Genomic DNA, 27,847 nt, shown 5'->3' on the forward strand with positions numbered 1-27,847 from the left:
TAGTAAATACAACATATGTTTTTCAAATGTTTATTTTATTTATTGTATAGGGAAAAAGCTGTCCTAACCAAACTGGCCCCATATGAAAAATATTCACCTCCCTTGTTAAATCACAAATTAACTATCATTAACCATATCATTTTGGTCAAGTTGCCCTAGCTACACCCAGACCTGATTACTGCCGGACCTATAGAATCGAGAAAATTCTTAAACAGATCCTGTCTGACAATATGAAGTAGGATAAAAGATCCTAAAAAGCAACATATCATGCCCCAATCTAAATAACAGATATGATACAAAGTTGCTGCTGACAGTTTGGAAAGGGTTACAAAGCCATTTCAAAAATGGAGAAAACATGAACTGGCTAACCGACCAAAATTAGTTTGAATGCATCGACGACTCATTCAGGAGGTCACAATAGAACCAAGAACATCTAAAGCACCGCATGTCACACTTGTCTCTGTTAGTATCAGGGTTCATGCTTCAACACAAAGAAAGGCACTGGGTAAAAGATTCCATGGGAGACTTCTCATGGTGAAACTCTTTCGAAGATCCAGTTACATCTGGTGTAAAACTAACGCAGCATTTCAGAAACATCATCATACTGACATGGTGATGGTAGTGTGATGGTCTGGAGCTGTTTTTCTGCTTCAGGACAATTTCCGGCAATTGCTGAAACCACGAATTCTGCTCTCTACCAAAAACTCCTGCAGGAGAATGTCTGGCCATCAGTACGAGATCTTAAGCTCAAGGGCCCAGGTTATGCGGCAAAACAATGGTCCAGAGCACACTAGCAAATCCACCTCTGAGTGGTTCAAAAGCAAAAAAACAACTAAATGCAATCCAATAGAGATGTTGCAGCATGACCTTAAACAGGCCTTTCATCCAATATTGGTGAAAAAAACTATTCTGCAAAGAAGAGTAGGCCAAATTCCTTCACAGAGATGTGAAAGGCTTATTGTTAGTTATTACAAACACTTGATGACAGGTGTTGCTTTCAAAGGTGACACAACCAGTTATTAAGTTTAGGATAATTACTCTTCCACACAGCACCAGCAATTTGTATTTGCTCAGGTTATCGTTTTCGATGTTAAAAGTTGTTTGATGATTTGAAACATTTAAGTGTGGCCACAAAAGTAAAACCAGTAGAATTCTGTAATGGAGCAAATACCTTTTCACAGCACTCTGTATATACACTTTAATGTATTGGATGCACATTTTTCTGAATAATGTCTTGCTCATGTCTACAGTCAGAGCCATAATTAAAACGTTCAAAACAACTGGAGCTGTGACAAACAAAACTGGATGAAGATCCAAATTTCTCTTGCCTTCATGGACAGTGAGCAGGTTGGTAAAAGAGACATAAAAATAACTAAAGCTTGATGTTAAAGAAGTGCAGCAAAGCCTGAGATCTCACAAAGGCTCCAAAACAATCACTAGATGCTATCTACATGGCAACCAGTTGACTGGGAAGCATATCAGAAAAAAAGTCTTTTCTCTCCTACCAACACAAATATTCAGTTTCTTTATCAATAAGTACCACAGATGGGTCTGGCAGAAAACAAAAGATAAACATGATGGCAAATAACCGTATTATCACTGTGAAGTAATGTGGAGGATCTTTGATGCTGTAAGTCCTTTTTCCCCAAGCCCCTGGGAACCTTGTTATAGTGTATGCCATCATGGGCTCTTTAAAATACCTGGGCATTTAAAAAAATCTGGTGGCTTCTGACAGAGAGCTGACAATGAATCAGCTATGGGTGTTTTTGCAGCATGGTGAACAAAAAAATATGGCCAAATCAACATAGCAATAGCTCACTAGACACAAAATTAATCTTCTTCCATGGCATTACAGTCCCTAGACCTGTATCTTCTAGAAAACCTGTGGGCTGACGAGAAGAGACAGAGAGAAACCAGGATGATCAAGGAGGATTGATGAAAAATCCCTCTCTCTGTATGTTCCCTCCTGTAACTGAAAACTTATAGGAGAAGAATAAGTGCTGCTTCGTTGTCAAAAGAGGAGGTCATTAATTAAAGACTGGCTTTTTCAGAAATTTGTATTGTGACATTATACTGATGCAATGAAAGAATGTTTCTGTTTGGCTATACTATAGACTGGTAATTGAAAAACCTACCATCATGATCGTAAATGGACCTCTGACTGAAAAAAGATAATTTTACTCGTAAAACATTTCTAAAAACAGTGTAAAACAACAGAGTAACAAACAATGCTACATCTGAGCCAGCTTCACTCCCATTTTTATGGCATACAATACATTAAAAAAAATCAGTTCTTGTCTCACATCTGTGCAAAGATCCCCATTTCCCACAAATACCACCAACAACAAAGTGCATAGCTGGAAGAACACTGTACACTACAAAGAACTTCAATCACATACTCACATACTGTGGGTCACCAAAGCACAGGACAGTAAGGGGAGGTCATTATACATCAATATCCAATGGAATTAGCTTAACAAAACACATTACAACTCACCAACATCAGAACACAACAAGTCTGAGAACAGAGCAACCGTGAAAATGTACAACTCGCAACAAACGACAGTATGCATGCAAAATATGCATTTATATCAACAGGATACCGTCATACAATACAGGGTAATCAAAACAACAGGTCATGACCATTAACATTATATTCACAAATAATATATTACACTTCTGTCTGGAGATACTTAAAAGAAAGCATATCTGTGTAACTTTAGGAGGCTTCTCATTGCCTTGCATTCAGCCTTTTTTGAAAAGAACACCAAGTTTGTGTGAAATGTGTGCTTTGTTCCACTGAACAGTCCCACAATTTTTTTTTAAGATCAGTAACATTACTATACATGGTAATAAAGCTGTTGTTTGGTAACTACAAACATATGGCATCATTTAGAATGTGGTCATCAGTAGTGTAAACTATGTTTAATATGGATTTACTAGGTTGAAATCTGGAAAACCACCAACACTTTAATGATAAAATGACAGTATCACACGCCCAAATGAGTGGAAGTGTCACCTAAACATGTGTCGAACTAAAAAGTCCAGTATAAAGTCCAGACAGACCCGTGTTGGACCATCCCGTCCTCTAACCAAGACCTTGGTCCTGGCTTTCTGTGTGCCTGCGGCTGTTGCGCTTCCGCTGCTGCTGCTGTTTAGGATTGACTTGGTCCCAGTAAGACTGGCAGTACTGGTTAATAAGTCTGATCTCAGGTGGAAAGGGTGTAGAGTCGACAGGCGACTGAGGGTAAGACCCTGTTTGGCGGGCTTTAGGTGCCTCGTCCTCATCCCGAGCGGTGAGCGCTAAAACAATGTCCCGATCTAGAATGCGCAGAGCCACGCGGGCCATGGTGTGCTTGAAGTTGTTCTCTGTGGCGAGGCAGTGGTAGAGCCCTGCGTCTGACTGGTTAAGAGACTTCAGGAGGATTCCCTGGTTGGTTTTCAGAACACCTCCAACACGATTCAGCTGCAGGTAATAGAATGACATCGGCATAAACAACAGCAACACATTTAAATTTGTATCTTTGTAATGAATGGTAATAGCTGACAACTGATGCAACTATGCATTCATTGCATCAATTTGCATTCACCCCAACGGCACAAGAAAGTACTCAACACCCTTACTGAATAAACTATAAATATGTTAAAAGAGATATATAAATATAACTGTGATCAGCTACAGGCACTCAGTAGCTTAAATGTGAAATGAAATATCCGCTTTGCTGGTTTGCATCAGTTGCTTTGCATCTTTTTTTGCACAGCTGATATGCCATATTTGGCATCAAGCACTTCAACTCTGAATGCTAAATGATTCTGTCTTTTGACTTTGGGTAACCATTTGTCTACAAATACAGATCTATGAACCACAAACTGTGTCTGCCATGCTGGCACCAACTGACAAGATATAGTGCCTTACAAATGTGTTCATGCTGCATTATCTGTTTTTCATTTTCTTGTGTTACAGGCACAAGATGTCTCTTATTTCATTAAAGCTTTTTGCTATAGACCAACACAAATGGTGCAGAATTGCACATGAGTGTCTTATAAAGAAAATTCTGAAAAGAAATTTTGCAACTCTGGGTAACTTCTTTGTAAAAGCACCTTTCAGCTTTGCACACAGATAATTGTACCACTTTTTTCCAGTATATTCAGTATAGCCAGAGCACATTCATATTGAATTGAGAGCATCTGTGAACAACAATTTTTAATTGTCTTGCCACAGATTTGCAGTTGGATTTACGTTGAGACTTTTAACTGGGCCATCCATCCATCCATCCATCCATCCATCCATCCATCCATCCACCCATCCATCCACCCATCCATTTTCTTTACCAGCAGTCTACAGGCGAGAGGTGAGGTACACCCTAGACAGGTCGCCAGTCCACCGCAGGGCAACACACAGGACAAACAACTATGCACACATCCATTCACACTTAAGGGCAATTTAGAGAGACCAGTTAATCTAATAGTCATGTTTTTGGACTGTGGCAGGAAGCGGAGTACCCAGAGAGAACCCATGCATGCACAAGGAGAACACACAAACTCCATGCCGACTCCATCCAGGACCTTCTTGCTACAAGGCAACAGTGCTACCAACTGTGCCACCATGTAGCCCCTATTCTAACACATGAATGTCATTTGATCTTAACAATCCCATTTTAGTTCAGGCTGTACGTTTACGGTCATTCTACTACTGGAAGATGAGCTTCTGCCCCAGTTCAAAGTCTTTTATCACCTCCAACAAGTTTTCTTCCAGGACTGCTTCATATTTAGCTCCATCAATCTTCCCATCAACTTTGACCAGCTTACCTGTCCTCTACCTGCCACACATTGCAGTTTACATACAGGTCAAGACATTCATTCTGTTCTGATCTGGCCAGAGCCCTTTTTCCACGTTTGCTGTGTGCCCTACATGGGTAGTGATAAAGTTTAAATCAGTCTTCCTCTACGTTTCTTTCAACAATGGCTTTCTCCTTGCATTCTTCCTACTGGTAAGATTTGTTGAGAGCATGACTAATAGTTGTCCAATTAGCAGATTCTCCCACCTAATCTGTGGATCTCTCCAGCTCCTCCAGAGTTACCATGGGCCTCTTGGCTACCTCTGTGCTCTTTTGGATGATGGATTGAATAGTGCTTTATGAGATGTTCAAAGACTGGGAAAATGTGTTATACCCTGACCCTGCTTTAAATATTTCTACAACTTCACCCCTGACCTGTCTACTGTTTTCCTTGGTCTTCATGATGCCCCTTTTTTTCTACTAAGAAACCTCTGACGGCTTGTGAGGTGACTATTTACTGCTTAGGTGGCTTCTGAAGGCTGAATTGGTTGCCCTGGATTTTATTTAGGGGTGTTAAAGTAAAGAGGTTTGAACACAAATTCACATTACACTTTTAAGACTTTCATTTGTAAAAATCTTTGAAAACCATTTGTCTTCATTTTCCACTTGACAATTACGCACTGCTATGTTTTGGTGTATCGCATCAAATCTAAATTAATGCATTTAAGTCACAAAAGAGCTCCAGCATAATTGAACTAGGATGTTAGGATTTGTAGCTGGAGGATTTTTTTTTTGTGTCACAAACTGTAGCTGGTTGGAATAAGTAAGTTTTTATGTAATAGTTAAATTTGTTAGTTTATCATTATTTTTGGAAAAATGTACCAAAACTTTGCACCCTTTAATTTTACAATTATTCGTGTGAACAGTGGGAACAGGATTTTGTGGCAGAACATCTCATGTCTGGAAGCAGGTTCAGATGGGAATTACTGAATCGTGACTTCAGCCAGACTTCAATGTTTATTTTTTGATTAGATGAAAATTGTAAACGTTATCAGTGTTCTCTTATTAAACTTGCAGTCAATTAGTTAAGTCAGGTTGTTCTGAAAACACTGGAGTTTCTATTTTTTCCTCACCACTTTCCTCTTTCCCTCCCTTTGGAAGAGCCACTTGACGGTGGCCTGAGGGGAGCGAGGCTGACACTCCAAGAAGGTACTGCTGCCCTCCACCCCAAACTGCACCGTCTCTCTCAGACGTTTCTCCACTGCACACAAAAACAGGAAAGGAAATTTCATAAAAACTCAAAATACAGCTAAACATACAGCTTAACAAGTAAATCCACCCCTTTACCTTTGGCATTAAAGCCTCTGCACTGTCTCAGTGGATCACCGTGCTTTACATCCTGTCTTCTGCTCCTCCTAAAACAATTATTAGAGTTGAAGTTTCAGTAGAACCAACAAACCTTCACTGTAAAGGGTAGACATGTTGCACAGTGATTACAGGTCCTTCTCAAAAAATTAGCATATTGTGATAAAGTTCATTATTTTCCATAATGTCATGATGAAAATTTAACATTCATATATTTTAGATTCATTGCACACTAACTGAAATATTTCAGGTCTTTTATTGTCTTAATACGGATGATTTTGGCATACAGCTCATGAAAACCCAACTGCCAACCTGACTGCTGTCCAGAAGGCCACTATTGACACCCTCAAGCAAGAGGGTAAGACACAGAAATACATTTCTGAATGAATAGGCTGTTCCCAGAGTGCTGTATCAAGGCACCTCAGTGGGAAGTCTGTGGGAAGGAAAAAGTGTGGCAGAAAACGCTGCACAATGAGAAGAGGTGACCGGACCCTGAGGAAGATTGTGGAGAAGGGCCGATTCCAGACCTTGGGGGACCTGCGGAAGCAGTGGACTGAGTCTGGAGTAGAAACATCCAGAGCCACCGTGCACAGGCGTGTGCAGGAAATGGGCTACAGGTGCCACATTCCCCAGACCTGGGCTACAGAGAAGTAGCACTGGACTGTTGCTCAGTGGTCCAAAGTACTTTTTTCGGATGAAAGCAAATTCTGCATGTCATTCGGAAATCAAGGTGCCAGAGTCTGGAGGAAGACTGGGGAGAAGGAAATGCCAAAATGCCAGAAGTCCAGTGTCAAGTACCCACAGTCAGTGATGGTCTGGGGTGCCGTGTCAGCTGCTGGTGTTGGTCCACTGTGTTTTATCAAGGGCAGGGTCAATGCAGCTAGCTATCAGGAGATTTTGGAGCACTTCATGCTTCCATCTGCTGAAAAGCTTTATGGAGATGAAGATTTAATTTTTCAGCACGACCTGGCACCTGCTCACAGTGCCAAAACCACTGGTAAATGGTTTACTGACCATGGTATCACTGTGCTCAATTGGCCTGCCAACTCTCCTGACCTGAACCCCATAGAGAATCTGTGGGATATTGTGAAGAGAACGTTGAGAGACTCAAGACCCAACACTCTGGATGAGCTAAAGGCCGCTATCGAAGCATCCTGGGCCTCCATAAGACCTCAGCAGTGCCACAGGCTGATTGCCACCATGCCACGCCGCATTGAAGCAGTCATTTCTGCCAAAGGATTCCCGACCAAGTATTGAGTGCATAACTGTACATGATTATTTGAAGGTTGACATTTTTTGTATTAAAAACACTTTTCTTTTATTGGTCGGATGAAATATGCTAATTTTGTGAGATAGGAATTTTGGGTTTTCATGAGCTGTATGCCAAAATCATCCGTATTAAGACAATAAAAGACCTGAAATATTTCAGTTAGTGTGCAATGAATCTAAAATATATGAATATTAAATTTTCAGCATTACATTATAGAAAATAATGAACTTTATCACAATATGCTAATTTTTTGAGAAGGACCTGTATATGAGGTGACCTGTACCTTTTGGTAGATGGGGTGAAGGCAGAGCAGCTCTCTCCATCCCAAGCGCAGTAGGGATCCCGGGCCAGACAGCAGTCAGAGCAGGCCCTGCCGTACACGCCGCAGCGGTGTAGCGACACCTGCGTCAGCCCCGCGTCCGATGACACGTACAGCTGTTGCTGCAGCAACACAAACAAAACAGGCTCAGTTCAAAGAGGGGGGGTGACTTGGTGTCAGTACATGCATATAAATAGACAGTGCATTACAAAAATATTCATACAAACATTTTTACATTTTGTCACATCACAGCTACAAACTTCAGCGTATTTGTTGGGATTTTATGTGATGGAGAGCTGGAGTCCGACTAGATCGAGAGCATCAGTAAGTTTCAAGTCTTGCCACAGTTTCTCAGTTATATTTAGATCTGGGCTTTGGCTGGGTCATTTACACACATCAATATGGTTTGATGAAAACCATTTCATTGTAGCTCTGTATGTATGCTTGTGGTTGTTGTCCAGTTGGGCAGTGAACCTCTGCTACTATTTCAAGACTTCTAAAACTCCGAACTGGTTTTTTCCAGGATAGTCCTGCATTTAGCTTCTTCCCATTAAATCTAATCAACTTTCTTGTCCCTGAAGAAAAACATCCCCACAGCTTGATGCCGCCGCCATCATGTGTTACCAAGACAAGGTAAAGAGATACCTAATCTGACGAAAGGACCTTTTTACACATTGTGTGAATTACATTTGTTCACGCAAGTGAAAGCACTTGCCCAGTGAAGAGAACATCACCCTTTTTCACCTTTTTCAAGTAGTTAGTGCATGATAAACATTCACACATTGACAAAAAATGAGTCATGAAGTCAACTTTGACACACTCTAGCTGGTCATTTCTTTAACCCAATTGATTTTTACAGTTGGAAAACTGAGTAAAACACAGACTAAAAATGCATCCTGTGACGTTCCGCCATATTGGCAGAGGTGCAAACAGTTGTAAACATAAGAAAGCATTTATGTGAAAGAAAGCTGTGCGAAGCAGTTATTAAGACAGTTTAAAAATGTTTAAAAAACAGGATATAAGTAATAAAGAATGCTGTGGTTTAATGCCAAAGAAACCAAAGTAAAAGCCAACATTTCCATCCTCAGGTAAGATTTACTATCTTGGATTGTATGACTGTTATAAGATATAATTTCAACATAATTTAGCTGTTTGCAAGATGATCCTAAACAACATAACGTCTAGGTCAGCTCATTGAATGCATGATCAGTGTTAGAATAGAAAATGTTTGCTATTTTACATTAAAGCAGGATAATGAACCAGTTTACATTACGAACCAGAATTATTTCCTTTGTAGCACAGTTTAAAGCCAAGACCTAAAACAAATAAGTTTTTTTGTCTGTAAATCTTCTAAAACTGCCCTGCGATGGACTGGCAACCTGTCCAGGGTGTACCCCGCCTCATGCCCATAGACTGCTGGAGATAGGCACCAGTTTCCCACAACCCACTATGGAAGAAGCGGTATAGAGGATGACTGACTGACTGACTGACTGACTTCTAAAACTCCAAACTGGTTTTCTTCCAAGATAGTCCTGTATTTAGCTTCTTCCCATTAAATCTAATCAACTTCCTTGTCCCTGAAGAAAAACATCCCCACAGCTTGATGCTGCCACCACCATGTGTTACCAAAATAAGGTAGAGATGTGCAAGGTTAATTTTCAAATGAACATAGCATTTAAAGCATTTAAATCTATGATAAAAAGTTACATTTTTCCCTAATCTGACAAAAAGACCTTTTTACACAAGTCAGCTGTGTCCCCACACAGCATGTGGCAAATTGCAAACAGAAACATGTATTGCTTTCTTTCAACAGATATTTTCTTCTTGCCACTCTTCCATAAAGAAATAGACTGTGGAGTTCATGACTAATAACTGTCCTATCAACAGATTCTCCGCGAGACGTTCAAAGTTTTGGGAATGATTTTGTAACCTAACTCTGTTTTAAACTTTACCACACATTTAGCTCTGACCTGTCTGCTGCTCTCCGCGTAATCTCATGATGCTGTTTGTTCACTAATGTTGCCTAACAAACATGTTAGGCCTTCAAACAACAGCTATATTTATACTAACATTGCATTACATGGACTGCCTCTATAAATTATGTGACATTTGAAGAAAATAGGCTGCACTAAATTTCATTTAGGAGTATCAAAGTAAGGGGCCTGAGTGCATTTGCATGCTACATTTTTTTCAGATTTGTATTTAAAAAATAAAAACTACCATTTTCACTTTACTTTGCAATTATGGACTACTTTGTGTTAATCTGTGACAAAAATCCCAAAATAATACATTGAACTTTGTGGCTGTAATGTGACATGGGGTATGAATACTTTCACAAGAAACTGCAGTGTCTACTCTTTTGTATGAAGAATCAATAAAGGCTTACTCTTTTAGAAGAAATCTTCATTGTTTTAACAGGAACTCTGGTCTGTAATTCAAGGAAGAAAAATTGTCCAACTTTTATGGCTAGGCTTATTGTGATATAAAGAATCCAGGCAGATACAGAGACATACCCGGAAAACCTCAACCTCCTCCAGAGTCAGTTCCTCCATGGTTGTTGGGTCTTTGGGCAAAACAATGACTTTTTGCACAGTGCCTCGGTCTAAAAGCAACATAAACATTGCTGACGATTGGCTGAACATTTTCTTTATGAAAAAGTATTACAACTATCTGTCCTGCAGCTCTCTTACCTGTGCCTAGAAAGAGAACCTCATATCGTCCATCCACAGCGTCCACCTGGTCAACAACAAGGGCTGTGTACCGGTAGTCCACACCGGTCTTCACCACCAGGGGGCGGCGATGGATAGGATAAACTGAATGAAACATGAGGGGATGGGCTCGGATGAAATTCACAGCTTCATCAGAGAAGTTCTTGGATGACCGGATGCCTGGAGTGAAGGTTCCTCCTGGACACTGGATGCCAGAGGAAAATAAAGGCTTGATTACTTCAATGGCATTATTTTCAATGTGAAGAAAACGAGACTGAAACCTACTGTTCCAGGCCGTGGATAGGGAATCTTCCCAGTGTATTCTGTCCATTGGTAGTTATGGCCGTGCTTGTGGGCAAATGGTCCATTAAAGACATTGCGGACATCAGCCATCGAGTACACGCAGACTGCCGAGCCCTTAAACACGGAGCTTGAGCAAAAACAAACAACGAAGTTGAAAAAGATGGCAAACCTAACCCATGATAATTAGAAAATAAATTAGCGATGCAAATGTGTTGATAAAACAAAGAAAGGACTGAGGTATGAATTTGTGAACCTAGATTCCAGAACATGACTCACCCAGCTGTGGTGAAGAGAGCATACACCATAGGGTTTCTTTCATCCTGTGTTGGTTGAATGAACACATCTCCTGGAAAAACAATGTCATGAATTTCATTAAGAACACAGTCGAGCAGATGTAGCTAAGACACAATTAGAGACAGCTTCTCAGGACTTTACGTAGTTCATCAAATGATGTCTCGACCCCATCGTCTCCAATCACTGAGCAGACAAGACGGGCCTTCAGGAACGTTGTCCAGCGGTTCACCAGAGATTTCTGCCCTCCTTCATCGTTCTGCAGGATATATATTAAGGTATGGTTAAACTCACATTTCACATGATGCAAAGAGTTAACTCAAAGTGCATATAGAGCTTCTTGTGGAAATTTGTTTTACCCCTTAGATTTTTCTACCTCTATAAGCTAACTATATAAAGTATGCTATTGTTTGTATTAGTGTCTGGAGTAAATACTTGGTCTCTGTTAGCTGTGAACATCTGCAGCCAAATTTTTTACCAATCCTACATTACAAAATAGCCCAAGCTTAGTTAGGTTAGGTGGAAACCAAGTGAAGTCTTGCCATTGAATTTAGGTCTGCTCTTTGACTGGGCCAATCTAAACATTTGCAGTGTAGCTCTGGCTGTGTGATCAGGGCTGTTGTGCAACTGGAAGAAGATCCTCGATCAAATCTGAAGACCTATGCCACCTCTAACAGGTTTTCTCCCAGAATTGTCTTGTATTTAGATCCAGCTATCTTCCTGTCAACTCCAACTAGCTTCACTGTGCCTAATGATCATTCAGGTTTCTGCCATCACCATATTTGACCATATGGATTGTGCATTCAGGGTGATGTGTAGTGTTAGATTTTTCCACCACTTATTGTGTTTTACATTTAGGATAATAGGTTCTGACAAGGGAGCCATCTTCCATATGTTGGTGAAATTCACATAAAATTCATGCCTGATTTTTCAGATCTTTATATTTAAGGAAATGTCGAAAACTACGACTCTTTTTCCTTCTACTTTTTATTTATGCACTACAATATGTCCTCCTGTTACATAAAATTACGAGGCAATATGCAGAGGTTTGTGGTCCTAACATGAAAGATAAAGAAATTTTTGTACGGAACTGTTTTTATTTTTTTTAACAGTGTGGTTCTGCTCACCAGACACACTCTCCCCACCCGAGCTAAAACCGTGGGGCTCGCCCCACCACTGGTGTCTAGACTCTTCTCCCGGAAAAAGAAGTAAAGCTTGTCATCGTTCCTTTCTGCACTGTCAGGGATCTGCTGGATCTGGATAAACACCGGCTCTGGAGGATAAAAACAGATAAGCAGAAAGAGGATTGAAACGAGTGGTTGTCAAAATAAAATGAGAGGATCTATAACCTGTAATCATTGCCGTTTACTTCTTCACACCCACACTTACTAACCGTTGAGCCACCTGGAATCATATTGCTCTGTCCTGATTGCTGTCCTCCCTCCCATGGTCCTAAACAGAGCAGCATCTGTGCTCATGAAGTCAATATGTACACCCGCATACAAGTTACCATCTGCAAAGATAAACAAAAATGGAACAATTTACTGAGCTGCTTAAATTACATCTGGGTGTCTTTTGATGTAATCTTCCTATTAGTCAAGCATTCCTTACTGATCAGAACTGCAACATTCTCTTGTTTGGGATCGTAGGAACATTTTCCCTTCCCTGAATCCATATAACCAGAGACCAACCTAAACAGGTAGTCCTGTAGAGGCAGATCAGAAAGACAGCATGCATAAAAATAGACTGCCATGATGAGACAGGGAGAGCATAAGGAAAACCATAAACAAATCAGTGTCCTAGTTTGCCATCCTAAAATATTTAGCAGGACAAAGCTTTCCAGGTCTGAGCTGCTAGGGGCGTTTTGGTGTAAATCCCAATTGGAGAGCTGTAAATGGCTTGTTCACCTCTGCCTTCCAGCCTCGGTTGATGAACGTGCAGATAGGTTGGTATGCCCCTGTGCCACAGGTATAAAGGTGGGTGCGGTTCCACGGCTCAATCAAGCGCACAAAGTTGGCACATTCACCCTGGACAAATAAGAGCAAGACAAATGGAATTCAAACATTGCTGTAACATCTTGAAAGAATTATTATATTTTATAAAGTACTGACTGTGAGCACAAGATCCCACCTGTTTACCCTTCCCTGTCATTTGGCATTCTCCCTTTCTCTTTGCAGAGGCTGGCCAGTGGATCTGCATTGGAGAACAAACAACTCAAATTAGGATCACTGCACTCAGAGTTTTAAGACCACATGCCAAATAGCAGAGTGGATTTAAGAAGAGAGCTCCAGGAATTTGTACGCACTATAAGTGGTTCCTTGTTGACATTGTGCATGTCCAGAGCAACCAGGTACTCCCGGCTGCCCAGGTACAGACGGCCCTGATCCTGATCCATGAGGAGGATGCGGTAGTCACTGGTGTTGAAGGAAAAACTGAAGGGTCGTGCAGCTTTTGTGTCCATGAGTTCTGTGTGGAAAATGTTACAGTTTTGTTTGAAAAAAAAAAAAACCTCTGGAGCGTTTTCTGAAAAGCTGCAGATGGCAGAGCAAGCAACACTTATGTTATTCCCCTTATGCCTTTAACATATTTTCATGTCCAACTTGGATGAACTTATGGTCCCTGAAACAACACAAGTTTTTTTTTGGAAAATGTGTGTCACTTATTAAATATGACTCAACACGGAGCGCTTTAAAAAGCATATTCGCTTTTAAGATCTCAATATTTTATGGGTTCTGATGTCTGATTGGGTTTAAGGCACTGCATGCCTTGTGGAGTTGGAGGGAAAGCGGTGTAGGTCCCTTAGGAAACATGGTCAGTGGAACTCACAGCTAATTCTTGAGATCAGCTCTGTGTTCAGCAGAGCGTAACCTGTTAAGACACGCAGCAGTGGAAAGTGTTTGTCTTTTTTTGTTCTCCAAAAAGCTTTGATTGAACCTTTTTCAGCTGCTCTGAGACAAATGGCTTCATGCAGAACTTTAGCAATTCTCCAATTCATTGCATCAGCTTAAAGACATGAAAAGCCTCCAAACACACGCGCGCGCACAAACACACACACACACACACACACACACACACACACACACACACACACACACACACACACACACACACACACACACACACCCACCCACCCACCCACCCACACATCTGTGGCATGTCTGAAATATTGGCCACCATATGTGCTCCCTGCAACACTACGGAGGCATGTTAAAGACAGCAGGCTTAAACAATGACAAATGTTGTCAGAGACCCTCAGAAGCAGGCTTACTGGGATTTGACAGGAAGTGCAATCTTTATTTACATCAAAGTGCCTGCCATCTTCCTTTTGAGGCCTGCGTTAACAGGATGCAGTGGAGGTGCCACTAAAATAAGCCTCGCAGTCGGATCTCCGGTCGAAGCGGGACAGTCTCTGAGATGGAACAAGGTCCAGTCTTGTTCCCAAGAGGTAAACACAGGATAACAAGCCTCCATGGCCGAGCTCCAACACGGCCATGGTGGATTCACTGAACGGGCTAAATGCAGTAACACCGCACCCCTGTACTTGTCTCTGTTGGACAAAAATAGCAAACAATGTTCTGCCATCATCTGGTAAACATTCAACAAACACTTATCATCTGACAATATTCTGACATCGATAGGGGAAACACTGGGAAGGACATACTGGGAAGGCCAGTATGGGGCCCACTATGAACTCTCAGGTTACAGCCTGACAGCATATTGTCACTGAGTCACTAATGACACGCAAAACTTAGTCCCAGACCCATACTGTATGAACCAACTGAGGATAGAACCGTTAGGGTATGAAGTTCTGAAACACGGCTTCAGTTACACAGCATGTTCTGCTTTCTAGCAATGCTGACTAATTCTATCAAACGGGCCTCTGTCACTTCCTTTTGAAGATTGTTCAATTAACCCAACTTCCGGAAAAACAACTTAAAGTCCTTGTCCTCTTCAGACCCAGTGTGGCCTCTGAGTATCACTTGGTCCTGCACAATCACTCAGAAGAGTCACATGTCCTCCAGCCGCCCCGAAACCTCCTCCACAGGCGCCTCAGGGAACAAAGGAGCTTGCTGTCACAAACAATGAACAATAAATCCTTGGAGTGGTATAAAACAGTTGGGGACTAAATCCAAACCTAACAGCTTTTTGTTCTGTTCTAGGGGGAAGGGTCTGCAGAGTGCTGCTTTATGAATAAAACCTGAGAGTCGATCTAAAACCTTTAACAAGCTGCTGCGTGTGAGAGCTCAGTGCATAGAAAAAAAACTGCTGGGTCATTTTTTCAACCCAGATGTTGAGTTCATGCTGGGTTGGACAGATGTTGGGTAGTTTAAACCAAATACTGGGTCAAAAACTGTGACCCGTTTTGTTGGGTTAGAGAAGAGAGTAGAAGGAGCTTTATTGTTCTTTAAAACACTACATTTTGAATTGTACAAGAACCTCTTTTAGCTTAATATCTCCTACAGGATGAAATAAGAAATGGTAAGGAGGTAATATTATGCTGTATAATAATATTAATATTAGTGGATCTAGTTGTCACAACAGATTAGACAGATGTTGTGATTATGAATATATTATTTAATATTAATACTTTACTATTTTATTAAATAATATTTTGGTCTGTTAAGGGTTGTCCTGTGGATACCAGCCCAGTAAGGCGATGGTATTAGGACAAAACTGAAAGGGATGAGCCAAGCTCTAACATTATTGAACAGCATAAACTCTGCACATGAATAAATTCACACAATGTCTTATACAAGAATTTCTTAACAAAAATAAGTCAACTCAAGTCAAACATATTTCAATCAACAAACCCTTTACTATGCTAAAACAATCCAACTAAACTACCAAGCAGAATTAAAGAATAACGAAGACTAATGGGCTATGTACAATATGAACAAGCTGATTAACGATGGTTAAAACCATGACCAAAAGAGTGATGCAACATTATCATACAATGTATTTATGTTTGAGAACCAAGGATTATCTTGAAGAATCTGGAAGTGAAGTGAAGTTAGTCTTGGAACTAAATTAGGCAATAATTGGTATACCTTTAGACAACCATTCACAATGCAAGATCAGATAAAATATAATTTTATTAAAATAATGTTTTAAAGAATGATTTGCTGAATAAAACCAACCTTCTGGATGACTAATTCTCAACTGTGTTCAATTAGCTGCCTTTATTTACTAAAATAATATTTAAGGAAATATTGTTTTGAATAAGAACCAAATTTTGAGAAATGGGCTTAATTGTGTTGCTTAGTTATCAAGTTTAGTAAAATAATATTTAGGGAAATATTATTTTACTAGATTGAAAACTAACAATCCTTTTGGGTAAATGATCTTTAGTAGGCAAACACGTGTTCTTAGCTGTTAGCGGTTGAAGCTAACAAAGGAAGCTTATAGCTTATTATCAGAATCAAACACATACCTTTAAAATACCACTAATAAAAGGGTTAAAATGCATAAGCGTTATGGCCGATCTTCTGTATTTATAACCACCCTTTAAAAAAAGTTTTAACTTTAAAAAAAAAACACACACACAAACTGAGCACATGGTGCTGAGCAGATAATCTGCTAGCACTAAGATTGCTGAGTTTTAAAAACAAACAAAACCAAACGTCATAAAACGAAAAGTGTTTAGATTATTTCATTCTAAACTACTTCTCTGCGTGGGGGGGCAACTGCACGTTACTACTGTAACCATGGTAATGCGGTCCTGTTGTCCTTCCTTTAGACCGGGAAAACTGCTCCACTCAGCGTTGTAGAGACAGGGTCTCTGCTGGGAACTCTCTGGAACACAGTTTGCTTCTGTAGACCTCAGAGAGAAAAGTCAAGCCACGCTTGTACTTTAATTACCCCATTCATGAATGAATACCGGATACACAAACAGCCATTCATTCCTGCTTAACTTAGTGCATATGATCGCGTGATTGTATGACACTCTTGGATCCAGTTTGAAGAGTTATGTTTGCCAGCAAAGAGACATTAGCACGCTGTGTCACTCCCTCCAGTTCCTCTGGGGACCTGCGTGGAAGAGGTCAGTTTGTTGCAAAAGCGGGGTTTTTATTTGGACAGTGACGTCACGGGAAGTCCGCAGTTTTTCCCTGTTTCTGGCTGTGCTGGAAGTAGGTTAATGCGATTTATTTTGAAAGTTCCAGAAAAGTTCGTACTGGCCTTTCATTTTGTACCCATGGCTGTTGTCCCAACACAGAACGTTAGCATTTTTTTGCAGTAGTAGCTAGTGCTACATTCACACTTTGCCCAAAGAATTGGTCATAAAATCAATATAGATTCTCACTAAAATTGTTGATTATTTCTTTAAGCCAAATTTTTTGCCAGTTGGGCTGAAATCCCTATAAGGCTGCATTTAAAAACAACAAAACATTTAATTTAAAAGGCAAAAGTAATAAATATTTTAACCTCCTCGACAATAAGCTAAACATTCAATATTTTAATGAAGCAAACAAAGGAGTGGGATTTTTCTAGCAAAGGGATCCGTAAATCATTGTAGATTCAAAACCTTAAAAGCCTTGATATAAGAAGGCCATACAGTTCCTCAGTTTGATTGTTTCCTCTTCTGTTGGATAATTTCTCTATACTCAAAGCAAGTGAATATTTGTCATTCTTTCTTCGAAAACTTGGCTGTATTTAGCTGTAAATGGGCATGCCCAAGGCTGCTTTAATCAGTCATTGGATGTTGGTGGTTCTACTCATAATGAGATTAATATCAAAGTGATGAATAAAAGACTTCATGTAATACCAAACATTTTTCATTCTTTGAAGACTGAAATAAAAGACTTCATGTAATACCACACATTTTTCATTCTTTGAAGAATGAAATTTGTCAATGATAATCGCAAATGGGCCCTAAGCCACACTTTGGACACCCTTGTGCCCAAAGCCAGCAGCTGGTATCTGTTGAATTTAGGCAGTTCTAACCAAACATTTGGTCAAAAATTGCAGCCCAGTTTGTTGGTAAAATACAAAATCGTAAGATATTAAAATGATGCTCAACAATAGTCTTAATATCGGTATTATGGAATGACTTTGATTCACACAAGACAATGAGTTTGTTCCATTAAGTATTTTTGAAATGAATTGAATTATAGCCACACTTTAAAAACGTTCGGGACCCAGTTTTTTGTGACAGAGAGGAGAAAAAAAGGGGCCTAATCATTCTCAACTGATCACCATTTTGAAGTATACAATGACCTCCACAGAATGAAATAAGAAAGAGTGTAAAAGTACAGGTCCTTCTCAAAATATTAGCATATTGTGATAAAGTACATTATTTTCCATAATGTCATGATGAAAATTTAACATTCATATATTTTAGATTCATTGCACACTAACTGAAATATTTCAGGTCTTTTATTGTCTTAATGCGGATGATTTTGGCATACAGCTCATGAAAACCCAAAATTCCTATCTCACAAAATTAGCATATTTCATCCGACCAATAAAAGAAAAGTGTTTTTAATACAAAAAACGTCAACCTTCAAATAATCATGTACAGTTATGCACTCAATACTTGATCGGGAATCCTTTTGCAGAAAGGACTGCTTCAATGCGGCGTGGCATGGAGGCAATCAGCCTGTGGCACTGCTGAGGTCTTATGGAGGCCCAGGATGCTTCGATAGCGGCCTTTAGCTCATCCAGAGTGTTGGGTCTTGAGTCTCTCAACGTTCTCTTCACAATATCCCACAGATTCTCTATGGGGTTCAGGTCAGGAGAGTTGGCAGGCCAATTGAGCACAGTGATACCATGGTCAGTAAACCATTTACCAGTGGTTTTGGCACTGTGAGCAGGTGCCAGGTTGTGCTGAAAAATGAAATCTTCATCTCCATAAAGCTTTTCAGCAGATGGAAGCATGAAGTGCTCCAAAATCTCCTGATAGCTAGCTGCATTGACCCTGCCCTTGATAAAACACAGTGGACCAACACCAGCAGCTGACACGGCACCCCAGACCATCACTGACTGTGGGTACTTGACACTGGACTTCTGGCATTTTGGCATTTCCTTCTCCCCAGTCTTCCTCCAGACTCTGGCACCTTGATTTCCGAATGACATGCAGAATTTGCTTTCATCCGAAAAAAGTACTTTGGACCACTGAGCAACAGTCCAGTGCTGCTTCTCTGTAGCCCAGGTCAGGCGCTTCTGCCGCTGTTTCTGGTTCAAAAGTGGCTTGACCTGGGGAATGCGGCACCTGTAGCCCATTTCCTGCACACGCCTGTGCACGGTGGCTCTGGATGTTTCTACTCCAGACTCAGTCCACTGCTTCCTCAGGTCCCCCAAGGTCTGGAATTGGCCCTTCTCCACAATCTTCCTCAGGGTCCGGTCACCTCTTCTCGTTGTGCAGCGTTTTCTGCCACACTTTTTCCTTCCCACAGACTTCCCACTGAGGTGCCTTGATACAGCACTCTGGGAACAGCCTATTTGTTCAGAAATTTCTTTCTGTGTCTTACCCTCTTGCTTGAGAGTGTCAATAGTGGCCTTCTGGACAGCAGTCTGGTCGGCAGTCTTACCCATGATTGGGGTTTTGAGTAATGAACCAGGATGGGAGTTTTAAAGGCCTCAGGAATCTTTTGCAGGTGTTTAGAGTTAACTCGTTGATTCAGATGATTAGGTTCATAGCTCGTTTAGAGACCCTTTTAATGATATGCTAATTTTGTGAGATAGGAATTTTGGGTTTTCATGAGCTGTATGCCAAAATCATCCGTATTAAGACAATAAAAGACCTGAAATATGTCAGTTAGTGTGCAATGAATCTAAAATATATGAATGTTAAATTTTTATCATGACATTATGGAAAATAATGAACTTTATCACAATATGCTAATATTTTGAGAAGGACCTGTATGTTGTATAATAATGTTTATGTCAGTAGGCTGTGTTAATTACTTTGGCTCACACAAGAGAAAGAATTTGCTCAGTGAAGAGGATATCAGCCTTTCTACCTGCTAAGTAGTTAGCGCAAGCTATTGCTAAGTATATTAAACATTCACACAATGACAAAACAATTAGTCATAAAGTCAACTTTGACACACTAGCTGGCCATTTCTTTAACCCAATCAATTTTTATAGTTGGAAAGCTGAGTAAACACAGACTAAAAATACATCCTGAGAGGTTCTGCCATATTGGCAGAGGTGCAAACAGTTGTAAACATAAGGAAGCATTTATGTGGAATAAAGCTGTGCAAAGCAGTTATCAAGACTGTTTAAAATGGTTCACAAAACAGGATATAGGTAATAAAGAATGTTGTGGTTTAATGCCAAAGAAACCAAAAGTAAAATCCAACGTTTCCATACAGTTTAAAGCCAAGACCTAAAACAAATAAGTTTTTTTGTCTGTAACATATATCTATCCATCTCACCTTAAAAATATTCATTTAGACACAATCTTTAAGACCACAAAATTATATTTTTTGACTATATTGCTCGAAAGCAGCAGCTGGAAGGCTGGATGTGCATTTTGCTGACATTGTGAGGAGTATTTAGGTTTGGGGATGTTAAACAAAAACGTGATTGATCAGCTGCTGTGTTCTCTAGCATTAGTTTGCACATCAAAAAAACTGGAAATCCAGCTCCAACGTGCAAGTTCACAGTTTGTTGGGTTTGAGAAAAAAGTAGAGGGGACTTCATCCTTTTTCACAGGCAGATTTTGACTATACAACAACCTCCTCCATAGGATGTTTAATAACGTACATGTTATTTATTTGTGTTAATTAATTCATAGTAGATAACATTAGCCATTTATCTGTAGTCAGTACAAACTAGTGCAAGCTATGTTAAACATCAACCCTTTGACCAAGTAGTTGATCATATAGTCAATATAGACCAATTTTTCATACAGTGTTATATACTCACCGGCCACTTTATTAGATACACCTGTCCAAATGCTTGTTAACGCAAATTTCTAATCAGCCAATCACATGGCAGCAACTCAATGCATTTAGGCATGTAGACAACATGGTCAAGACGATCTGCTGCAGTTCAATCCGAGCATCAGAATGGGGAAGAAAGGTGATTTAAGTGACTTTGAATGTGGCATGGTTGTTGGTGTCAGACGGGCTGGTCTGAGTATTTCAGAAACTGCTGATCTACTGGGATTTTCACGCACTACCATCTCTAGGGTTTACAGAGAATGGTCTGAAAAAGAGAAAATATCCAGTGAGCGGCAGTTCTATGGGCGCAAATGCCTTGTTGATGCCAGAGGTCAGAGGAGAATGGCTACACTGGTTCGAGGTGATAGAAAGGCAACAGTAACTCAAATAACCACTCATTAAACCAAGGCATGCAGAAGAGCATCTCTGGACGCACAACACGTCGAACCTTGGGGCAGATGGGCTACAGCAGCAGAAGACCACACCGGGTGCCACTCCTGTCAGCTAAGAACAGGGAACTGAGGTTACAATTGGCACAGGCTCACCAAAATTGGACAATAGAAGATTGGAAAAACATTGCCTGGTCTGATGAGTCTTGATTTCTACTGCAACATTCGGATGGTAAGGTCAGAATATGGCGTCAACAACATGAAAGCATGGATCCATCCTGCCTTGTATCAACAGTTCAGGCTGGTGGTGGTGGTAATGGTGTGGGGGATATTTTCTTGGCTCACTTTGGGCCCCTGAGCATTGTGTCAACGCCACAGCCTACCTGAGTATTGTTGCTGACCATGTCCATCCCTTTATTACCACAGTGTACCCATCTTCTGATGGTTACTTCCAGCAGGAATGTCATAAAGCACGAATCATCTCAGACTGGTTTCTTGAACATGACAATGAGTTCACTGGACTCAAATGGCCTCCAGAGTCACCAGATCTCAATCCAAAAGAGCACCTTTGGGATGTGGTGGAACGGGAGATTCGCATCATGGATGTGAAGCTGACAAATCTGCAGCATCTGTGTGATGCTATCATGTCAATATGGACCAAACTCTCTGAGGAATGTTTCCAGTACCTTGTTGAATCTATGCCACGAAGGATTAAGGCAGTTCTGAAGGCAAAAGGGGGTCCAACCCGCTACTAGCAAGGTGTACCTAATAAAGTGGCCGGTGAGTGTAGATTGATAATGAACTTTGCTCTCCAATTTTTGTTTTTATTCAGGTAAAGTTTTATTACACATTATGAAGTTGTTGTCTTTATTTGTTTATTTTATTTCTAATACATTTATTTGCAGAATTAAAGTAAAATTAAACAAACTAAACTTTAACCCAAATATTTGTTGTGTAGTAATCTGGGTAATGGGTTTTTCTTTTCAACAAACTCTTTGGTAGCCTGAACATAAGCATGGACTGTTTACTGGTATTAAGGTATACAAAGGTTATGAAAAGCTGCAGTTTCACAACTTCTTAAAGTTTTTGATCATCCGGTTCTGATAATTTAGATATGTTTCTAGCTGAATAGACCACATAAAAGTCCTCACCTGCATGTGTTACTACAACCCACTGGTCAGCTGGCTTCTTTCTTTGCTTATGAAAAAAGCAAATCCAGCTGTTTGAAAATATTTTTAGTCACAAAAGACAGAGAAATTTTTACCACCCAAATATTGCTGTTATACTTCCCCTCCTACTCCAAAGAGGGTAGCACAGCAGAGGTTTGCTATTCTGCCCAATAAGCCCCTTAAAACTAAATTTATGCAGCTGTGTATTCCATATTTTTACTTAAGTCCCTGTTTCAAACCCAAATGTTAAAGAGTGCAAAAGCAGCAGTTGGAATAATTGCTGTTTGTCTGTTTAAAATTAAAGCAGTTAGATCATGTTATAAATAAAATGTTTTGTAAGTACTGTGAAATTGTGGTATTTGTGGCTTATCACACCATGAGAATCTCATACTGGCCCTTGCCTACCTTCATATAAGACAATAGACGTTTTAATCCATCTCTTTAGTTAAAAAACCAAAGCTTTAACCAAATATTCTGTCAAACTCATACCTTTACCCTGTGGTGTTAAATCAAGCAAGGGCTGTATATTGATATCCAGCAATATTTATATTGTTTTATATGACTGGCATAACAATATAACACAAATTAGGTTGTTGCTAACAAAGACGTTTTTAGAGTGTACATATGTGAATACCTGTCTTAGAGCAAACAATTCAAGACCAAACTTGTGGGATTGATCCATCAACTACTGTGCGTACAGAGCTCCAAAAAAACAGTGCTAAGCTATTTACCGGGAGGGGGATTAGTGTTAAAGGTCACATAAAAATGCATGACAATTACTCTCTCGGGACTTAGGTGGATCTGTATCTGTAGGTATCCGCAGCATGTGGACAGCTGTTTTCAGTGTTACAAAATCAGAAGAATGCACAGCAGCCCTGCACGTACACCGCCAGTATTTCTGTCAAACACAGATCTCACGATTAGTTCTAATCTGCCTCAGATAGCCTTTTTATATGTAAATCATAAATGTTTATCACTGAATTTCTGCACTGTAACAAGACAAGATGCTGTCTAGACCCTATTTTGAAACCAAAGCCTCCTGAATCAGCTGCACATCAAAGGACCCAAGAATGTTATAAATCTGATCCTCTAATTTTCATGTCTATGTGGTGTAGGGCATGTGTTCTTACACGTGGGCCCCTCCCGCGACTTGATGTGACGCCATGACAGGGATGCAGAAATAACTGTAATCATCTTGCATTTTTTTTGATCAAAGGTGTTATCCTCATATTTGTGAGGAAAAATCTCTCTTATCAGAGTTAATGAGTGCAGGTGGCCAGAGAACAAGGGGAAAATCCCAAATAACTACGGTACACAAAAAAGGCTTTAAAAAACTCCATCCTCCCCGTCTCAGCTTTAAACCTGAAAGCCTAGTTTTTAACATCTTAAAATATCAATTTTGCTCCCGTGATCAAGTTTCAGGTGTTTTTTTCTTGTGGCCGACGTCAAAACAAAGAACAACCTGACAGGTCACATCATAGTGCGTGAGGGTTTTAGGGTGTGGGGAGAAACTCTGTTGAAGGGCACAACCAGTAACCAGCCAACGTAACATCCACCTTTTGTTTTCAGTGCTCCACTGTTTGACATTCAGCAGGAAATACGCTCTTTACATATGCATAAAACGGAAACAAAACCGCTGGCAAGAACAGGTTTAAGAGTCTGCCAGGGATTTCACCGGACAAAACTAAACAAATAAACTATTATAACAACTCCCCAGGCAGAGGAGTTTACTCCATATGTATGAGCTCACCTTTGAAGGAGAGGCGAACCCGTGGTGCAGACTGCTGCAGGCCCCAGCCTCTGTAAACACACAGGGCCAACAGGAGGAGCTGGGCTCCAGATGCTGTCATGGTAACAGTCATGCAGGTAGCCCACAGAGATCTAAATCTGGACAAAAGAAGAAAGAGGAATGAGCGTTATTATAGAGTGCCCCATGAGAAATGGGAGACAGAAAAAGAGAGGGAAGGACGGACTCTCTCTGATGTCTCTGATCAGACGCTTGGCCTGCAGCCTTCTCAGATGAGACGTGTAGTTAGGCAGGAGAGAATAACGTCCAAATCTTCACACCTGCTCTGGAAAATATGACAGCCCTATTATTTATTTAGAGCGTAAATGTAGTGAGGTATGTGTTAGGACTGTAAAATGGAGCTTGTGAGGCCAGTCTCTTGAAAAAAAAAAAAGGCTGGCAATTACACGAGATTAAAATCACCTAGCCTTCATCTTGGACAAATTCGTCTACAAACAGCACTTAGTTCAGCATGCATTTTACTCACGTTTTACCTGCACAGAGAAGACAATGAACATGCCAATCAATGATTCCCCTCTGGCTCCCTCTCACTCTTTTTTCCAACAAAGCCCTCTCAGAGGCTGATGAGTGGAAGACCTGACAGTTCAAAGGAACAGGTAGCCCTCGCTGAAACAGTTCCTGACAGTTAAGGGGTGTTGTGAAACTTAGCCCAACTGTTAGACCTTAACTCAGACATTCATTATGCATCTGCACTTTGCTGGAGAGGATCCTATATAAATTATGAATACTAAAAGCTGAGTCCATAACATCCATTAAATTGTCTCCCTTAAGGTGTGCTTTGCTTGGGCCTATAAGACATCCCCTGGGCTCTTTCTTCCCCTCATGACATCCAGGCAGCCACAGCCTCAAAGCGCACATGGCACACGCCTGGAAATTAGGAGGTGTTGGAAGGGGAGGGGGGTTATCATGGTGAAAAAAGGAAGCGTGATTTCACAATAAAAATTGGGTGCAGCACTTAATCTGGAGAACATGTTCCCGAGAAAGACATTTTGAACATTGTGATGAAACTGAAACGGTTGGAACATTTAGGAAAATCAGAAACAGAGGCCACACTGGCAACACCTTAAACAACCTTCCTGGCACCGTGACACAAATCTGCTCACCAGGGGGATGTTGATTCCCTCCAACAGACATTTTAAAGCCGCAGTAAATGAAATACAAGTGCATCCCAGTCAATTAGCACATGACACAATGATTTCAGTAATTCAATTCAAAATGTGAAACTCGTAAATTACGTGGCTTCCTTTCACACAGAGTAATATATGTTTCAAGCATTCATTTATGTCAGTTTTAATTATTATGGATTAGAGCTGATGCAAACCTGAGATAAAAGAGGTATTTTAAATGTTTTGTTTAAAGAAATATTGGCCAACTGAAAAGTATGTCCATGCACTTAAAACTTCAGCAGGGCTCCTTTTGCATTATTAAGGCATCAATGCGACATAGCATTGAGGAGGTCAGCCTGTGGCTCTGCTGAGCTGTTAAGGTAGCCCGGGTTGCTTTAAAAGCAGCCTTCAGCTCATCTGCATTATTGAGTCTGATGTCTCTCATTGGGGATTCTCTATGGGGTTTACATCAGGCCAGTTTGCTGCCAATCCAGCACAGCAATGCCTAGTCATGAAATAAGCTGCTGATACTTTTGGCAGTAAGGGGCAGTTATCAGGTTTGCTGTGGTGCTAGTCCCTATTGCTTATGCACGTTTTTCTAGTACACTTTTTCCTTCCACTCAACTTCCCATTAAAATGAATGGATACATCACTCTGTGAATAGCCAGCTTATTTAAAAAAAAAAAACACTTGTAGCTTTACCTCTGTTTTTACCGTTCTTATGTAACATTCAAGTTTTCAGAAAACTGAATTTTGGATTTTCATTAGTTTTGCTCAATAGTTATCAAAATAAACAAAAATAAACACCTGACCATTATTGTGCAAGCCAAAACATTGCAATAACATAACATTCCTGTATTAAAGATTATTTTCTATCTTATGTTATATTCTAATTTCTTGAGAAATTGTTTTTGGGGTTTCCAGTAGCTTTAAAGCATACTAATCAAAATGAACTGAAATAACCATGAAACATACAGCGCTGTGCGTAATAGGTCTGTATAATAAATTAGTTCTACTTTTGAATTGAAACAATTAAATAAATGAACTTTTTTTAAATATTTGAACCGTATGAAATGTAATGAAATGAAATATAGTTGCACCTGTTCAGTCACATGGATAAGATAATGTTAGTATAGTATTTTAACTGAGATAGGGAATTGTTTTAATTATGCAGTCTGTATTAAAACTAATCTGATGATAGAATAAAAAACGCCAAGCACATATTAGGACCTAATCTGAATGTATAAAAACGGAATGACTACAGCTTCTATTCATCTTTAAATACAACGATTCACGCTCTGTGTTCGTTATAGTTTAATTTCCTTTTTCTTAATAAATGAGAAATGTCTAAAAATCCCATTGAGGCTCCACTGTATGATGGCCTGACTCCGTGGTATATTTGTACAGCGGTTCTGTTGGTTTTCTGTGCTGGGTGGGAGCTGCAGGACAGATTTAAGTTCTGCTGTAATAATATATGGCTTCTCTTTAAATAATTACAGGATTTCTTTCAGCTTCTTTCATAAGCGGAGGAGTGCGCACTTACCTGTGAACTCAACATCCAGAAATAGGAGCCGGGACAAACGCACACAGTCCAGCCATCTAAAGGCTCAGAGACTGTGCTACAGAGTAACCAAACGCCAGTTAAAAGTTAAACCAGGGTTAAGTGAAATGTCCTTACCTTTGATTTCTGCGAAAAGAACCCGAACTTGTAGGATGTTACCGCGGCATTCTGCGCGTTTTGCGCCTTTGGAGTCCGGACTGGAAAAAAATGTCTCTCAGCAGCAGATCTGCGCAGGAATTAAAACAATCCGAATGGTTTGATAGTTCCTCTTAGATAATAGGGAAAAAGACAACAATGCCGAATCAGCCGCTTATAACCGGAGGTATTCCTCTGCGTAACAATAAAAAGAAAGAGAGACAAATTAGCATAAGAACCCCTAACGCTTGTCCCACAATCTCCAAAAGTTTATGCCTATAACACCATCGATCAAGGTCTTGGTCCACGGATCAGAAAAAGGGACTTTAACTGGTGACTGAACGAGAAGCAAAGTGACCAGGTGCAGGTGTTGGGAGAGTGATCTGTCCCGCTGTCCTCTCCCTTCTGTTCTGCCCCCACCCAGCCTTCCTTCTCCTGTTGGCCCACAAGCAGCATTGGACCAAACCTCTCAGCGCACCATATGGGTGTGATTAACCCTGTCACTGCTGGCGGATCTGAGCCGACCTATGCTTGAACGAGGCTGTAAGCAGAATTCTATTTGGGGTTTACAAGTGATTTAATTTGCATAAATGTTGTTATGATTAGGAGCAAAGAAATATAAAATAATAATATAAAAAATCCTAAAAATATGAATCATAAATAAATTACAAACGGCCTTCCCAAATACATACACTTTTTAAAATACCATCATACACAAACAAAACATTTTTTTTACATAACAGCAATTCAAAAAAAGAG

The 27,847-nt window shown here is 40.2% G+C and overlaps 1 protein-coding gene across 1 annotated transcript; it reads right to left on the reverse strand.

Moving 5' to 3' along the window:
* Positions 1-2,242: 2,242 nt before the first annotated feature.
* Positions 2,243-27,523, reverse strand: LOC124870869 (semaphorin-3F-like). Its single transcript, XM_047369696.1, has 18 exons — positions 27,071-27,523; positions 24,230-24,366; positions 13,340-13,500; positions 13,165-13,227; positions 12,942-13,061; positions 12,646-12,739; positions 12,428-12,547; positions 12,162-12,307; positions 11,179-11,293; positions 11,020-11,089; positions 10,726-10,870; positions 10,423-10,645; positions 10,246-10,334; positions 10,119-10,160; positions 7,697-7,854; positions 6,126-6,193; positions 5,912-6,039; positions 2,243-3,466 (listed from the first exon to the last, which is right to left on the reverse strand). The coding sequence occupies exons 2-18, from the start codon at positions 24,339-24,341 to the stop codon at positions 3,089-3,091; spliced, it is 2,232 nt and encodes a 743-aa protein (XP_047225652.1). The 5' UTR covers positions 24,342-24,366; positions 27,071-27,523; the 3' UTR covers positions 2,243-3,088.
* Positions 27,524-27,847: the final 324 nt, after the last annotated feature.

Source organism: Girardinichthys multiradiatus, chromosome 1 (assembly GCF_021462225.1).
Source record: "Girardinichthys multiradiatus isolate DD_20200921_A chromosome 1, DD_fGirMul_XY1, whole genome shotgun sequence".
In the NCBI taxonomy this organism is placed as follows: domain Eukaryota; kingdom Metazoa; phylum Chordata; class Actinopteri; order Cyprinodontiformes; family Goodeidae; genus Girardinichthys; species Girardinichthys multiradiatus.

Bases quoted from the DNA above. Each gene is read 5' to 3' on its own strand.
- LOC124870869 (XM_047369696.1), bottom strand. From the start codon at position 24,341: ATGACTGTTACCATGACAGCATCTGGAGCCCAGCTCCTCCTGTTGGCC. The intron at 12,740-12,941 runs GTGAACAAGCCA...CTGCCTCTACAG, and splicing joins ACCGAGGCTGGAAGGCAGAG to GACTACCTGTTTAGGTTGGT. The intron at 10,646-10,725 runs GTAGGTTTCAGT...TCTGGCATCCAG, and splicing joins CCTATCCACGGCCTGGAACA to TGTCCAGGAGGAACCTTCAC.